We start from the raw sequence: 15,797 nt of genomic DNA on the forward strand, positions 1-15,797 counted from the left end.
CCCAAAGCTTGATCAGGTTAAAGTTAAACAAACTTATAGAACTTATAATATAAGATAGATCTGTTAAGATGTTTCTTAAGACCTTATACTTAATGTTTCTATATTATATTCTACATTTAAACTTTGAATTTAAGTTTGCTTCAGTCTCATCCAAAAGCCTTAAAGTGAAATTAAACACAGATAATTTACAGTGAATGATGAAACTCAGGTTTATTCCAGTCATCACAATGTTGTATAATCAAACATTTTGAGTTTTATTAACTTGATGAACTAAAATGTGTTTTTCTTCTCCAACAGGAACTCCGTCGACGTCTTCCAGGAGGATCCCCCGTCGGTGGCCGTCTTCCTGCTCAGGTAGGAGACTCAAAGCTTTCTTAATGTTGTTTTATTATGTTCCAGGTTTTAGGTGGTATAGATGTTTAGACTCAGGTATTTTCAGGTGTTTAATGTAAAACTACACTATTATTTTTTAATCTATTTAGGTATCGTTAGTCAACAGCTACATAGCATTATGTTATGTTATGTTATGTTAAAGCTGATTTAAGGAGTTATGACCTCCTTTAGACATGGACATCCAGTGCTGGTATTACTTCCTGATCTAACGTAATCCTGAAGGTAGCATCAGTGTCCTGAATGTTACAGTTAACTATTTTCCCTGAAAATGATTTGAATCACTTCTCCTTTGACGGGTTAAAGAGAGTTTAACTTTTAACAAGACACTGATGCTACCTAGATCAGGAAGTAATACCAGCGCTGTGTGTCCATGTCTAAAGGAGGTCATAACTCCTTAAATCTGCTCAACATACAAAACTCATAACTCCACCTAAAACCTGGAACATAATAAAACAACATTAAGAAAGCTTTGAGCTCCTGCCCAATGGGGGCTGGAGGATAGTGGGGGGAAGGGGACTGGCTGGATGTAACCCCCTCACCTGTCACACCTTATTGTATTGTGCTGACGTAACGTGTACAAAACACAGAGGTCATCATGTCTGTTCAATATTTTATTGTAATAAAACTACTGCTGTGTCCATTTTGGCACATTTCTTAAGAGTGCTACTCACACGTTTAGCTGTGTTGCACATTCCATGAATGCACGATGCTTACAAGTTATACCTCGTTGTAAAGGTGACTGATCAGGCTTTCCAACGATATAAAATACAACACCAATTAGTATTATTAAAGAGGCCAAATAATTGACAAAATAATGTTTCCAAACTTTTTGAGGAGTTTATTTCCAACAATTATCAAAGCCACAGAAATCCTTCAGAATCAGCTTTACTAGCCAGGTGCATCCCAACACTCATGGAATTTTACTTTAGTAAACTGTGCTCTCTTTGTACAAAGGTATAATATTAAATATCAACAATAAACTTACAAGCAAAGACTAATATGTACAAGGCTAAATAGGATAATAGTGCAAAAGATGGTTAAGTAAACATGAGGTCATCCTTCATTTTAGAGTTGTTGCAGGACGTGACAAAGGAAAACAAGATTTAAAAGGAAGTAAATTTATTATCAAATAATCATAATTATGTAAATCAGTCATGAATGCAATGTATGGATGAGTGTAGTGTTGTAAAGTGGGAACAAAATCAAACCAGTTGATGGAGGCCTGGGAGAAAGAGAGGGGAGACAAGTTAGACTGGAAGCCACTTATAAGCAGAGTCCTGGTGGACTCAGGTGTACCCAGGTGGACTAATGGCCTTCCTGACTCCGCCTGCAGTCTGCCAAGCCAGGAAGCCAAACAAATGCAGACAGAGGGCGTCACAGCGCCATGACAGACACTACTATGTTTATCGTTGTAACACGAGATGTTACGCCCAAGACCGCTGCATAAGCAAGTCGTGAGCTGCTGCTGAAAGCTGCTGTTTATTCTTGTCTGGACAAAATATATAGAAATATAAATCATTTATTTAACGTAGATTAAAAAACAAATCTTAGACTTGAACAAAACAACACACAGATCCAGCAGGAAACATCTGTCTGCATCTGTCTCTGTGGCTCAGGAGATAGATGGAGGACTTGGAGTCTGCAGGTCGTGGGTTCAAATCTTATCAGGACTCAGTGAATTTTAAAGGTGTCGGTCCAAAATGAAAAACTCAAGAGGAGAAACACAGTGAAGCACCTGCCAGTATGGATCCACAGGAAACACTCAAAGACAGTGTTACACAAACCATTATCTTAAAGGTGTTGATCCAATGGAAAGACTCAAGAGATCTGCGAAACATAGTTGTGTATCTGTCTCTGTGGCTCAAGAGATAGAAGGAGGACTTGGAGTCTGGAGGTTGTGGGTTCAAATCTTACCAGGACTCAGTGAATTTTAAAGTCTAACATCTGAAATGATGAAGATAAATACGCCCGGAACACATCTCATAGTGTGAAGGAATTGGTAGTGTAGTGGATAAGATTGCAGTTCCCAAACTCTGTAGGTGGTGAGCCTAGGTTCAAATCCCACTGTGTCTGGTGATGGAGGATTTGGATCTTATCAGGCAAATTTTTAAGTGAAAATCTGAAATGACGATGATAAATACGCCCGGAACACGTCTCAAAGTGGGAAGGGACCAGTGGCCAAGTGGAATCATCCTTGCATCAGGAATACATGCACGCTGGTTTAAGTCCAGCTTCCACAGCACTGGTAACTGGCACCACTAGTTCCCCCTGATGCTTCATGAGTAACACAAGTTACAGGTTTATGAAAAACAAAATCAAGTGTCTGAAGTTTTGTGAACATGTCAGAGCCTTTATTTAAAAGTGTTGGATGACTTAATGAACTAAATATAGTGTACTAACCTAAATTCATTAATGGTTCATTGTTCCCACCATGACATAAGATTTGATTTATTATATATACACATGGTCAATCATATATCAGGATAATATGGTTCAAAGTTAAAAGGAGCTCAAGTAAAACATGGAGCATCAGTGAAGTCACTAGAGAACTGTTTACATGATATGTGAACACCAAGAACACCTCTCCTCTCTCTGGATCATTCAGGGAACAGGAAGTTATAAAGGAAACAGGAAGTTCAGGGTTCTTTCTCTAATCTGCACACAGCACGCAGCAACAGAAATGTAAGTTCCTGTACTGAAGTTAAGGTTTAGCATTAGCATGTAGCTTAGCATTAGCAACAACTTGTATTAGTTTATTGTTTGAATTTATACAGAACTTTGGTAATGACTAAACTTCTTGTGTCTTGTAGTTTTCACTCCTTCAATCTGGTGAAGAAATTAAAAGAGGAGATCATCTCTTTGCTCCCTTCAGGTGCAGCTCCTGCAATTCAAACACAAAGTTTACATTTAGTTTAGACCAACAAAGTTTACATTTAGTTTAGACCAACAAAGACAAAGTTTACATTTAGTTTAGACCAACAAAGACAAAGTTTACATTTAGTTTAGACCAACAAAGACAAAGTTTACATTTAGTTTAGACCAAGAAAGTTTACATTTAGTTTGAACTAACAAAGACAAAGTTTACATTTAGTTTGAACTAACAAAGACAAAGTTTACATTTAGTTTGAACTAACAAAGACAAAGTTTACATTTAGTTTAGACCAACAAAGTTTACATTTAGTTTGAACTAACAAAGACAAAGTTTACATTTAGTTTGAACTAACAAAGACAAAGTTTACATTTAGTTTAGACTAACAAAGACAAAGTTTACATTTAGTTTAGACCAACAAAGTTTACATTTAGTTTGAACTAACAAAGACAAAGTTTACATTTAGTTTGAACTAACAAAGACAAAGTTTACATTTAGTTTGAACTAACAAAGACAAAGTTTACATTTAGTTTAGACCAACAAAGTTTACATTTAGTTTGAACTAACAAAGACAAAGTTTACATTTAGTTTAGACCAACAAAGTTTACATTTAGTTTGAACTAACAAAGACAAAGTTTACATTTAGTTTAGACCAACAAAGTTTACATTTAGTTTGAACTAACAAAGACAAAGTTTACATTTAGTTTGAACTAACAAAGACAAAGTTTACATTTAGTTTAGACCAACAAAGTTTACATTTAGTTTAGACCAACAAAGTTTACATTTAGTTTAGACTAACAAAGACAAAGTTTACATTTAGTTTAGACTAACAAAGACAAAGTTTACATTTAGTTTAGACTAACAAAGACAAAGTTTACATTTAGTTTAGACTAACACAGACAAAGTTTACATTTAGTTTAGACTAACAAAGACAAAGACGTTCCTCATGGAGGAGCACAGCATGACTCATGTGAGTAGAAATGAAAAGGTCTGGTTCATCTATCTGTAGAGAGAAGGTTAAAAATGTTTGACTTGAAATAAAAACTGTTTTTTCAAAGTTGTTCAAGTTGTTTCAATCGTCTTCTTTGACATGTCATGACTCATCGTGTGTGTGTGTCGCTCTGACTCACCAAACTCATAATACTGAAGGCTGCAGAGAAGACATATGGCGGCTACATGCTAATGCTAAGCTACATGCTAATGCTAAGCCACGTGGTATGCTACATCAGATGCAATACGTCACAAATTATAACGAGGCTAATGTTAAGCTACATGCTAATGCTAAGCTACATGCTAATGCTAAGCCACGTGGTATGCTACATCAGATGCAATACGTCACAAATTATAACAAGGCTAATGTTAAGCTACATGCTAATGCTAAGCTACATGCTAATGTTAAACTTTAACTTCAAGACAGAAACTCACATTTCTGTTGCTGCTTGCTGTGTGCAGATTAAAGAAAGAATCCTCAACTTCCTGTTTCCTTTATAACTTCCTGTTGATAAATCCAGAGCACTTCCTGTTGATAAATCCAGAGCACTTCCTGTTGATAAATCCAGAGCACTTCCTGTTAATAACCAGAGCACTTCCTGTTGATAAATCCAGAGCACTTCCTGTTGATAAATCCAGAGCACTTCCTGTTGATAAATCCAGAGCTACAGATTCACAGATATAAGAAGACCGAGGAGTTCAGATGAAAAGAAACAAAGCTACATGGACAGACAGGTGATCATTCAAATGATTTCGTCTGCTTGCGTTGGATGGATGTTTCTCGATCTTCTCCTGAGTCCGTTTGAACTTTTGTGATCTGTTGCTTTGGTAACCTCAGCATCGTTAACAAAAACAGGCCAATCAGAGTCCACATTTTGAAGGTCTCGGTCTGGGACTAGAAGGAAAAAACATCAAATAACTTCAGTCCCCGGTTACGACCACAACCTTCCTGGTGTTACGGTCCAAGTGAGTAAAACGTCCCCTGCACACACACATATTTGTGACTCTGTGTGGTCTTAGTGTGCTCTTGACTACAACACTACCCTCAGCTGAGTTCAGACAAGGAGGACCAAAAGCTGTTGGGTTTTTAAATGACATGACACTTTAAATGGGGGGATGAAATACTCACACCGTGTCCTGGAGGCCCTTCAGATCCTCTGATCATTCAGCAGTCTGGACAGAAAATGTGGATGAATTGAGGACACACAGACTAATGAATAATGGAGATGTGATGTGTTAGCTGGTACATACATGAGCTTCTGTAGTGTTGCATCTTTCTCCAGCTGTCTGTCATGAGTCTGCTCCAGTAACAGGCCCTGGTTCAAACAAAAAGGAGGAAAATAAAATGTATAATGTGGCCAGAGTTAATGTTGATGTCTGCTTGATAAAATCTGGCACTTCTAATTGAAGTAGTTTATGATTGTAAATGAATGAGCTCGTCCATCATCCTCTGCTGGTCTTGGATCTGGTCTCTGAGGCGGCTGAGCTGCTTGTGGTGCCTCCAGAGTTTTGTGGAGATGTACAAACGGATTTGTGTCCATCTTCTGCTCCTTGAGTTTCTCAACCAGACTCTGTTGGTTGATCTCATCATCCTGTGAATTATTACAAGAAAAGGACATCAAGTAATAAGAATTGAGAAAATGAAAGTATTTGTATTTAGAATCTTTAAGCAGGTTGTCTTCAAACTGTGCTTCTAATGTTGTGTCTTGTCTTTGACTTTAGTCTATTCTTGTCATCCAGCTGTTTGTACAGGTTGCTCCTCCTCGTATTTGCTCCGCTCGTGGCAACAATATTATTTGACTTTTCTTTCACAAAGGTAAGAAGTATTTTCAGATGAAAAAAACAGTTAATTTAAAATGAGTAATGTATCAGAATGGCCCATTTACTTTTCATGTATTGTTCAATCCTAGCTGTAAATGAGCCATAGATGCTCCTAAACTAAAAGTCTGTGATATTATCAATGAACTTAATATTATGTTTGAAAGTTAATGGAGCACATAAGGTAGGTGAAGAAGACTTATGAGCATATGAAAGCAACTTTTTTAACTTGTAAATGTTTCTTTTTGTGTTTAATCTGAACTATCTCAATGAGCTGTAAGACTCGTATCAAATATTTTAATCCTAATCAAAAAAAGCAGTTCAATCAAATTGATCATTTCAATTAAATCAATAAAAAGGTTTGTGGTATTTTCATTAAGAAAACCAAACGACAATAAACTAATTAAATTGATTAAAAGTTTGAAAAGTAAAATGAAAGCTACTAGGAAAAGGTCTAAGGTAAAAATGCAGCTTTAATATAAATAATTTAGCAAACAATGATGTAAGACTAATTAAAGTTAAAGGTTTAAAATAAATGCATTATATCGTTTATAAATCACTTTATATAGAGAGGGCGCCCTCTGGTGGTTAGTTGTTGGTTACTGCACTTAAATAAGAAATGAATCAGACTGCTGTTTCTTTGAGTAAATTAAACACAGAAGGCTGGATGAAGAGATTGTTGTCTTAGTTTACCTGTTAGCTTTTTTGGTTGACTTGTTAGCTGTTGTTTTATTTACCTTTTACCTGTTGTTTTATTTACCTTTTAGATGTTGTTTTATTTACCTTTTAGCTGTTGTTTTATTTACCTTTTAGATGTTGTTTTATTTACCTTTAAGCTGTTGTTTAGTTTTATTTACCTTTTAGCTGTTGTTTTATTTACCTTTTAGCTATTGTCTTGGTTACTTGTTATCTTTTGTTTTATTTACCTTTTAGCTGTTGTTTTATTTACCTTTTAGCTGTTGTTTTATTGACCTTTAAGCTGTTGTTTAGTTTTATTTACCTTTTAGCTGTTTTATTTACCTTTTAGCTGTTGTTTAGTTTTATTTACCTTTTAGCTATTGTTTTATTTACCTTTTAGCTGTTGTTTTATTTACCTTTTAGCTGTTGTTTTATTTACCTTTTAGCTGTTGTCTTGGTTACTTGTTAGCTGTTGTTTTATTGACCTATTAGCTGTTGTTTTATTGACCTTTTAGCTGTTGTTTTATTGACCTATTAGCTGTTGTTTTATTGACCTATTAGCTGTTGTTTTATTGAACTTTTAGCTGTTGTTGTATTGTCCGTTTTCTTTGATTTGTGTGTTGGATGAAACTTACTTAATTTACTTAATATAATCTACTTAATATAATCTACTTAATATAATCTACTTACTAACTTTTTTTCTTAAACAACATACTAACCTAAATTCATTAATGGTTCATTGTTCCCACCATGACATAAGATTTGATTTATTATATATACATATGGTCAATCATATATCAGGATAATATGGTTCAAAGTTAAAAGGAGCTCAAGTAAAATATGGAGCATCAGTGAAGTCACTAGAGACACTGTTTACATGATATGTGAACACCAAGAAAGAAACTATTTATGTAGAAATGTCACTGTCTGCCTCTCCTCTCTCTGTATCGAGGTCATTGCTGAGTCCAGCCAGTGAGGCTCCAAACCTCCATGGAAATGTGAACAAAATGAGAGAAGATGCCGGTTTGAGGCGAACACACACAGACTGCACTGATGGTGAGAATTGGACGCAGATATCCATTTTAAAACCTGCAGGTTAGCGTCTGTTTTGGGTGCGAGCTGAACTGTACCTGTAGGTCTGTCTTGATGAGCGAGGCTCCTGCTTGGACCAGATAATGACAGATAGTTCTTTGAGACAGGGACGCAGCTCGGTGAAGGACCGTCTCCCCCCTGGTCGAGAGAGAGAGAGAGAGAGAGAGAGAGAGAGAGCGCGTCAGATTACAGCATCTGACAACATCACCCGAGGAACAGACATCAACAGTGGCCCCCCTGCTGCTTCTTTTGGTGTCTTGTGTTTATGATGGCACATATATCATCACATAAAGACTGAACAGAGATCAGAGCACAGATACAGACACAGGCAGTTTGAAAGCATCATCATCTACACTCCGTTAACATTTAAATAAAGTGTTTAGCATTTTAAAAACCTCATGGTTTCAGTTCAATGTTAGATGTTTTCAAGCACAAATATAATCTGTACTTACTGCAGTTTTTCTGTAACCACTAAAAACTACTTAAAAGGCCGGGTTGGTGATTTTCTCCAGATCCACTTTTTAAGATTGTGGTTGAAATTGTCTTTTGGTCCTGACAATGCAGGCAATGAGCTGAGGTCTGCTTCTGGGGTGGGTGCAGACGGAGCACTGAGGGAATGCTACTTTTAGAAAATGACCGACCCTGCCTTTAACCCAGACAAGACTCTCTCTTACCTGCTTTTTGTGTCTTGAGATAACATTTGTATTGAGTTGGCGCTCTTCAAAATAAAGATTGATTGAACTGACTTTTTGTTTTACAAGCCTGTCATTGAAAGTTTCCAATTTATTCAAACACTAAAATACAGAAAGAAAAAAACATCATATTCCTATTTTGAAAAGAACCCACATACATTCATTAATGGTAAAAAAACAACAACTACTAAGGATTCTTTAAATGAGCTACACATGGTGCAATGGCACCCCCTGTTGGCCTGTCAGAGACTGCTACAGGAAGTGACTCATCAAGCCCTGCCTATAAAGGAAGCAGGAAGTTAAGGGTTCCTTCTTTCATCTTCAAGGCTGCACACAGCAGGCAGCAACAGAAATGTAAGTTTCTTCACTGGACTGAAGTTAACAACTAAGCTTTCTTTTGTTGTGTATTAGTTTATTGTTTATTGTAGAACTTTGTTTATGACTAAACTAAATGTTCTTGTGTCTTGTAGTTTTCACTCCTTATTCAATCTGGTGAAGAAATGAAAAGAGGAGTTTGTCTGACTGTCAACCTACGAGCACCAAACACGTGGAGGACTGTACACACACCTGTGGAGGATGTAGAGGACCATCTCTTTGCTTCCTGCACTGGCAGCGTGATGACGTAACCTGCAGCCGGACGAGTCGAGTGACGTGAGGTCGGCTCCCTCCAGGTGGGGCTCCCTCCAGGTGGGGCTCCCTCCAGGTGGGGCTCCCTCCAGGTGCGGCTCCCTCCAGGTGCGGCTTCCTCCAGGTGCGGCTCCCTCCAGGTGGGGCTCCCTCCAGGTGCAGCTCCCTCCAGGTGCGGCTCCCTGCAGATGATGATGATTCGATTCAAAGACACGTGAGTATGTAGAAATGAGGTGCAAAGGTCTGTAGTGAGAGATGAAACTGTCACTCACCTTCTTTAAGTCCTTGTTCTTCACACACTCAACCAGCAGCTCTAGAGAGAGAGGATGTTAAAAACCACAGATAATTAAAGTTATTATCAGTGCTCTGTATGATGAGCTTCAAGGTCTTGGTCCTCAAAAGGATTTGATTGACTTCTCCTTTTGGGTGACAGATTTATCGGCTAACAATAAACATGTAAACTACTATAACTAAATAAAACACAGCTGGCAGATAACAAATGACATTAAGGACTAATGCACTACAGCTGAACCTGATCACAGATGTAACCTCTCTCTCTCTCTCTCTCTCTCTCACTCTCACAAAAAAACAGGCCCAATGTGACATGATGAACAAACTTAATGTTAACTTTCATGAATCAGTCCATTTTATTCACTTGTCTCCAAACACTTTACAATAACTAACATTTTTAAGTTTAAACTAATTGTGATGTGTTTTTGTTTTTGTAACTTTCAGGGGCAGCCTGACCAAGACAAAGAGCTGTTAACATGTATGCTACACCACGCTGCCTCACCTGCTTCCTTCAACATTTGGTGAGTATTTTTCTTGGCTCTTGTGTTTATTTTAACTGTTTCAGTCACATACAGTCGTATTCTTGATTTTATTCGTAGGGCAAAATGTAAATGATGCTACAAACTTTTAAATTTTAATCTTAACACTCTCTTTGATGTAGATGTAGAGATTCTTTTGACTTAATTAAATGATTAAAAATTAGTAATGTATCAGAATGGCTCATTTTACAATCCTAGCTGTAAATTACCCATAGATGCAACCTGACATGAACTTTGAACCCTGATGTCTTTGTTTCTTATATTCCAGGTGTTTCCTCGCTGTGAACTCTGAAGAGTAGGATCTGTGCTGCAGCTGGAAGGATTCTCTTCAGATTAAAGTTTACTTGATAGCTGTTTTAGTTTTCTCAGTCATAGTTTGTTTTTATCTTTCAGCTATAGATTTAGTTTTAAGTCTGTTTTCTTTAATTTTCATTTGCAGTTTTCTCTTCAAACACTGATAACACAATTTAATAATTTTAAAGTCTTAATTTGTTTCATGTTTGTGTTGTCAGCATCTTTAATTCCTAATGGATGTTTTGTTGTTGTTTCCTTCTTTGTCTTCATTTGAAGTTGGGATATTATTTATAACATTTGATAAATTTCCATTAGGAAACATGCTTACTGGGTAGATAACTACAGACAAGTTTCCTCAGAACAATGAAAGCTGTAAGCTACTATAAATAAAACACACCTGGCAGATAACCAGAACATAATTACAGAAGTCACTGATGCAGAATGGACAGAGCAGTAGTTTTATTACAATAAAATATTGAACAGCCATGACCTCTGTTTTTTGTACATGTTACATAAGCACAATACAATAAGGCGTCACAGGCGTCCCCATTGGGTAGGAGCTCAAAGCTTTCTTAATGTTGTTTTATTATGTTCCAGGTTTAGGTTGTATAAATGTTTAGACTCAGTTATTTTAATCATTTCATCCTTGTTATAGTGGAGGAACATCAGGTGATTAATGAAATAAGGATTATAAAAATGAAGTATTTCATTAAACACCTGATGATCCTCCACTCCAAAAAGGATGAAGTCAAATGATTAAAATAACTGAGTTTTAACATCTATAAGACCTAAAACCTGGAACATAATAAAACAACATTAAGAAAGCTTTGAGTCTCCTACCTGAGCAGGCAGACGGCCACCGACGAGGGGATCCTCCTGGAAGACGTCAACAGAGTTCCTGTTGGAGAAGAAAAACACATTTTAGTTCATTAAGTTAATAAAACTCAAAATGTTTGATTAAACATTGTGATGACTGGAATAAACCTGAGTTTCATCATTCACTGTAAATTATCTGTGTTTAACTTCACTTTAAGGCTTTTGTATGAGACTGAAGCAAACTTAAATTCAAAGTTTAAATGTAGAATATAATATAGAAACATTAAGTATAAGGTCTTAAGAAACATCTTTACCATACATTAACTGTCACAAGAACAAAGACTCTAATTAAAGTTAAAGGTTTAAAATAAATTAATCAGACTTTTGTTTCTTTGAGTTTGAATCAAACACAGAAAACTGGATTAAGAGCTTTTACTTTTAAATTAAATAAAGAAGTTTATTCATATTACTTTATCAAGATGAACATTTAATCTCTGAACAGTAATGTTTAGAAAATCATTTTACCTCGGATTAACTAATTTACATATTAGTCAATAAACTTAAATTGAGGTTATTGTTTTATTTAAACTCTTCAATCTGATATTAGTTTAAATTATAAGTTTTGTTTTTAAAGTTTACTTTTACCCGGTGTTTAAACAATTAGTTTAACAGGAGAAAACAAGTTCAAAAGTTACCTTCATAATGTTGATAAATGTTATCATCATCTTACTTTGACGATGTTTCCTCTTAACAAACATTTAGCATGAGCATTAGCCCACGTGTTAGCATTAGCATACAGCCCCACGTGTTTCTATTTTGTGGCTTTTCACACAAAACTGAACTTTTAAAGACTCACTGAGTATCTAGACTTCGTCTCTCCTTCCCCGGCTCCTTCTTCTTCCACCGCTTTGATCCACAGCCAGGCTGCCCGCGGTCCGCACCGCTTACCTCGTCGAAACAATGACATACACACCTGAGAACACCTGAACACACCTGGGCGTGATTACCGGAAGCTCCAACCGGAAGTGTCGCAGAAAGTTTCTATGGAAGAAATGAAAAAGTTATAAATAAGAGGACACAAAAACAAGACTAAGTCAAAAATCAAATGTTTTATTGATAAAAAATATTTATTAATGTAATTTACTTGTTTTTATGTTTTTTTTAAACTTTGAACTCTTGGTAACCAAGCAACATGAGAAAGTCAAACTCGGGTCACCATGGTAACTAACTGCATTCGTTAGCAGGGGACGAAGCTAACCTGTTTTCCGGTCTTTAGGACACTGACTGAATTGTTACTCACAGATAAATTCACTGCTGAATGATGTTTACCTCCAGTTTCTCTCTTCCTCTCCCTGTCGTTCTCCAAAGTGTCTAAGAAGCAGATAAATGAAGACACGGGATGAGTGAAAACTTTGTACTGAAGCTCCGAAGTTAGTTTGAGATACTAATGTGTAAAGATGGAGTTTAAAGGTGAAACTGCGCCCTCCTGTGGTCACTCTGTGAATTACTGCATTTGGAAGTTTTGTTTTTTTCACCTTTCTTGTTCTAGATACAAATTCAAACTGCTTTCTTTGTTTTATTTCTTTATAAATAAATGTGACTTGACTTAATCACAGATAAAATATTTTCTTAATTATAAAAAGCAACTGTTTACTGCTTATGTTAATTAAAATCCATTGTCTGTTAATCACACATGCATGTTAGTCTCTCAAAGAATCTGAAGTGTAACTTCATTGATTGCATATTCTTGTGTACGTTGGAGCGTTTCACTACTGAGGAAGAAAGCAGATTGTGTTCCCATGACATATTAGGCAATATATTTTTCTTATTTTCTTATTAGTGGTAGATAATTAAAGACTACAATAAACAAGTTTCCTCAAAATCAAAGAAAACAGACAATGAAAGCTGTAAACTACTATAACTAAATAAAACACAGCTGGCAGATAAGGGTTTTTGTTTTGAATCCACGTCTTTTTAAGCCTTTTCTGCCTCGTAATTATCGTGCAAAAATATAAATTCTTTGACTTCCAAGTAGAGTGAATGTAATCACTCAAATGTGTCTAGAAGGTGACTGGTTACTGCACTGACCTGTATCTAACTTAAAAGTAGTGAGGCTTTTTACCACACCTCTAAGAGCAGATAAAATGATCATCAGAGTTCAACCACTGACGAAACAAAGACACTGAAAGAGAGAACAGAAAGAAGACTTGGATGAAATGAAGAAACTTCTCAGTTGACAGTTTTGGTCTCACTCCAAGTCTGCACTCAGAAAGAAGAAAAGAATTGATTTGCTTTCTTCAGAAGAAAAAAAAGAAAAGAGAGTGTTGCTTACAATCAGAGGACAGGTTATTCTGTCTTAGTCTGTCTTAGACAGACCCCTTTAGAAGACAGACTAAAGGGGTTTCACACTTGCAGAAAACTGCTGATATTTGCAGGAGGAGCTGTATGTGTGAATGCAAACGGCCACATTTTTCATTTGGACTTCACCCAGAGTTTCTCCTGCCAGAACCCTACTGTAGTATTCTTTTCAGCAGTTAGTCAGAGTGAGCTGATGTGAGAACACAGCAGAATATTATCTGGAATATTCACCTCGGAATCTCTGGAGCAGTCCTCCTGTAATGATCTAGATATTTTCAGGAGTGCAGATGTGAAAACGACTTAAATCCACGCCTTTGCATGTAGAACAGTTAAATTCATGCAACTGGAGGACATGTTTAGATTTTTATACTTTCTGATTCATATTTCTTTCTCTGTATGTTAGATGTCATGCATGCAACAACACATGAAGAAAATGACTCTTAAGCTGATGCACTATTCAGTGTAGAGAAACAAACTGAGGCTGCCTCTACCTGAACATCAAGCTCTTCAAATCCAAGCAGATTGTTGGTCTGAACAGAGCAAGAGGAAGAAAAAACACACAGCAAAACTTAGCTCCCATTACTGGCCAAACCCCATAAAAACATCTCCAAATTTAAGCTTTGGTTACTGGTTTGTGACACAACAATACTTAAAGCAACTGCATTTAACATCAATAAGGACAAAATAACAGATAAATACAGACAGAGTAAAGCTGGGTTTACTTTTCTACACATCTACCGGTTCATCTCAGATGGACATATCGTGCAGTTTACTCGTCTACATTCATCTGAGGTGTTGTTTCTTTACAGGTGATGAATTAACAGAAATCTTCACCTGTAAAAAAAATAAAAAACCCTGTGCAGACTGTCAACAGCAGTATTTAAAGAGGTGCACACAGAAGCTGGTTCAGCAGCTTATCAAAATACTCACCACAGCATCAATGTCTCTGTAGTCATCAGGAGACATGGGCAACATGTTGTCCTGCAGTCTGGACGGATGTCTGAACAGAAAGCAAATCCAAATTAAATCTGCTCAATGCATTACCAATAAAATATTTGACATGTGTTTAAAAAGTGACATTCTCTGCTCACACTTCAGAGACAGAAATGAGCTCTGTCTTCATGTAGCCGCTCCTCTCTGGATTGTTCTCCACATCCTTGGGCTCCATTAAATAAACTGGACACTTATCACTGAGCAGAGCCTTCTCCCTCTCCTTACTGATGAAGCCCATGATGGAGCTGCACACACACACACACACACACACACACATCTCAGAAAAGTGTCTTGACACTGAAGAAAGACGGCAGCACTCACCCGTCATTCCAAAGGGAAAGCAGGTGTCTTTTAATCACATCCAGGATTCCTTCGATCCACAACCAGAAGGAATACGCTTTCTCGTTCGCACTCTGCTTACAGGCAAATACATTCAGTTCAAAGAGAAGATGTAGTTTTAACTTTATGATGCACCAAAAAGACTCCATTAGTATCTGCTAACCTGTACACGTTTCTCTTATTGCAGCTTTTGGTTAAATTACAGATTTGAATACAGATTTTATTCATTTTTAATTTGTGGTATTAAAAAGTATCACAGATGTTGACAATCTTAAATCTCAGGCTGAATGGGGCTCACCTTGCAGAACTTGGTCCAGGTGATTTGTCCCTCTGGGTTCCTCTTGGCTTTGGCTCCTGAAAAATAAAAATAAATAAAAGTTAAAGGACTGTTTGAAAGTCCTGCAGGTGTTTATCTGTTAAAGAAAACTATTTCTACCGAGCAGTTTGTCAGCCAGCATGTTGAGCTGCTCCTGGTTCAGGCCTCGCTTGGTGACGGAGGAGAACTGCCAGCTGAGGAGCTCGGACAGCTGAGACCACTTGGCCTGCGGAGCGCTGAGGAAGAACTTCAGATTCTGAGGGAGAGGAGAGGAAAGAAGAAGAGATGGAAACACAAAAAGTCAAACCATTTGGTTTATAGAACTCTGATCTTTTAGCAAAACTTCAGTTAAAGACACTCTGTTACGAATAGAAGACCTTTATTCAAAACCTTATTTAATATAAAAAGCACAGGCATCAAAATATACTCAAAAGGCCAACCGTAAAACAGCTATACTGTGTGAATTCTAAAATAAAGAAACTATTTAAGGTTTACACAATGTCTGAAATTATGATTATGTAGTAATGTTATTGTTGCGATTCAAGATATTTCTCAACATGATAAATATTAGAGAACTGATGTTGCATTAAGTTTTCCTTCTCTATTTTACTTTGGAAATCCAGTCCTTATTTGTCTCTGCAACCTTGCAGCCTTCCCAAAGCAATACATTAAGTTTTAGCTTATCACTTTGT

The 15,797-nt window shown here is 36.7% G+C and overlaps 1 protein-coding gene across 1 annotated transcript; it reads right to left on the reverse strand.

Annotated features, from left to right (window-relative positions):
- Nucleotides 1–4,478: 4,478 nt before the first annotated feature.
- On the reverse strand, nt 4,479–15,381 carry LOC109975075 (signal transducer and activator of transcription 1-alpha/beta-like). The gene is made up of 15 exons (XM_065951678.1): nt 15,226–15,381; nt 15,088–15,143; nt 14,772–14,863; nt 14,549–14,695; nt 14,388–14,457; nt 13,949–13,987; nt 12,429–12,470; nt 11,956–12,140; nt 11,124–11,181; nt 9,432–9,472; nt 9,100–9,341; nt 7,879–7,978; nt 5,504–5,844; nt 5,382–5,425; nt 4,479–5,147 (listed from the first exon to the last, which is right to left on the reverse strand). Exons 1-10 carry the CDS (start codon nt 15,245–15,247, stop codon nt 9,452–9,454), a joined length of 732 nt encoding a protein of 243 aa, XP_065807750.1. The 5' UTR covers nt 15,248–15,381; the 3' UTR covers nt 4,479–5,147; nt 5,382–5,425; nt 5,504–5,844; nt 7,879–7,978; nt 9,100–9,341; nt 9,432–9,451.
- Nucleotides 15,382–15,797: the final 416 nt, after the last annotated feature.

This window comes from Labrus bergylta, chromosome 24, assembly GCF_963930695.1.
Source record: "Labrus bergylta chromosome 24, fLabBer1.1, whole genome shotgun sequence".
Classification (NCBI taxonomy): domain Eukaryota; kingdom Metazoa; phylum Chordata; class Actinopteri; order Labriformes; family Labridae; genus Labrus; species Labrus bergylta.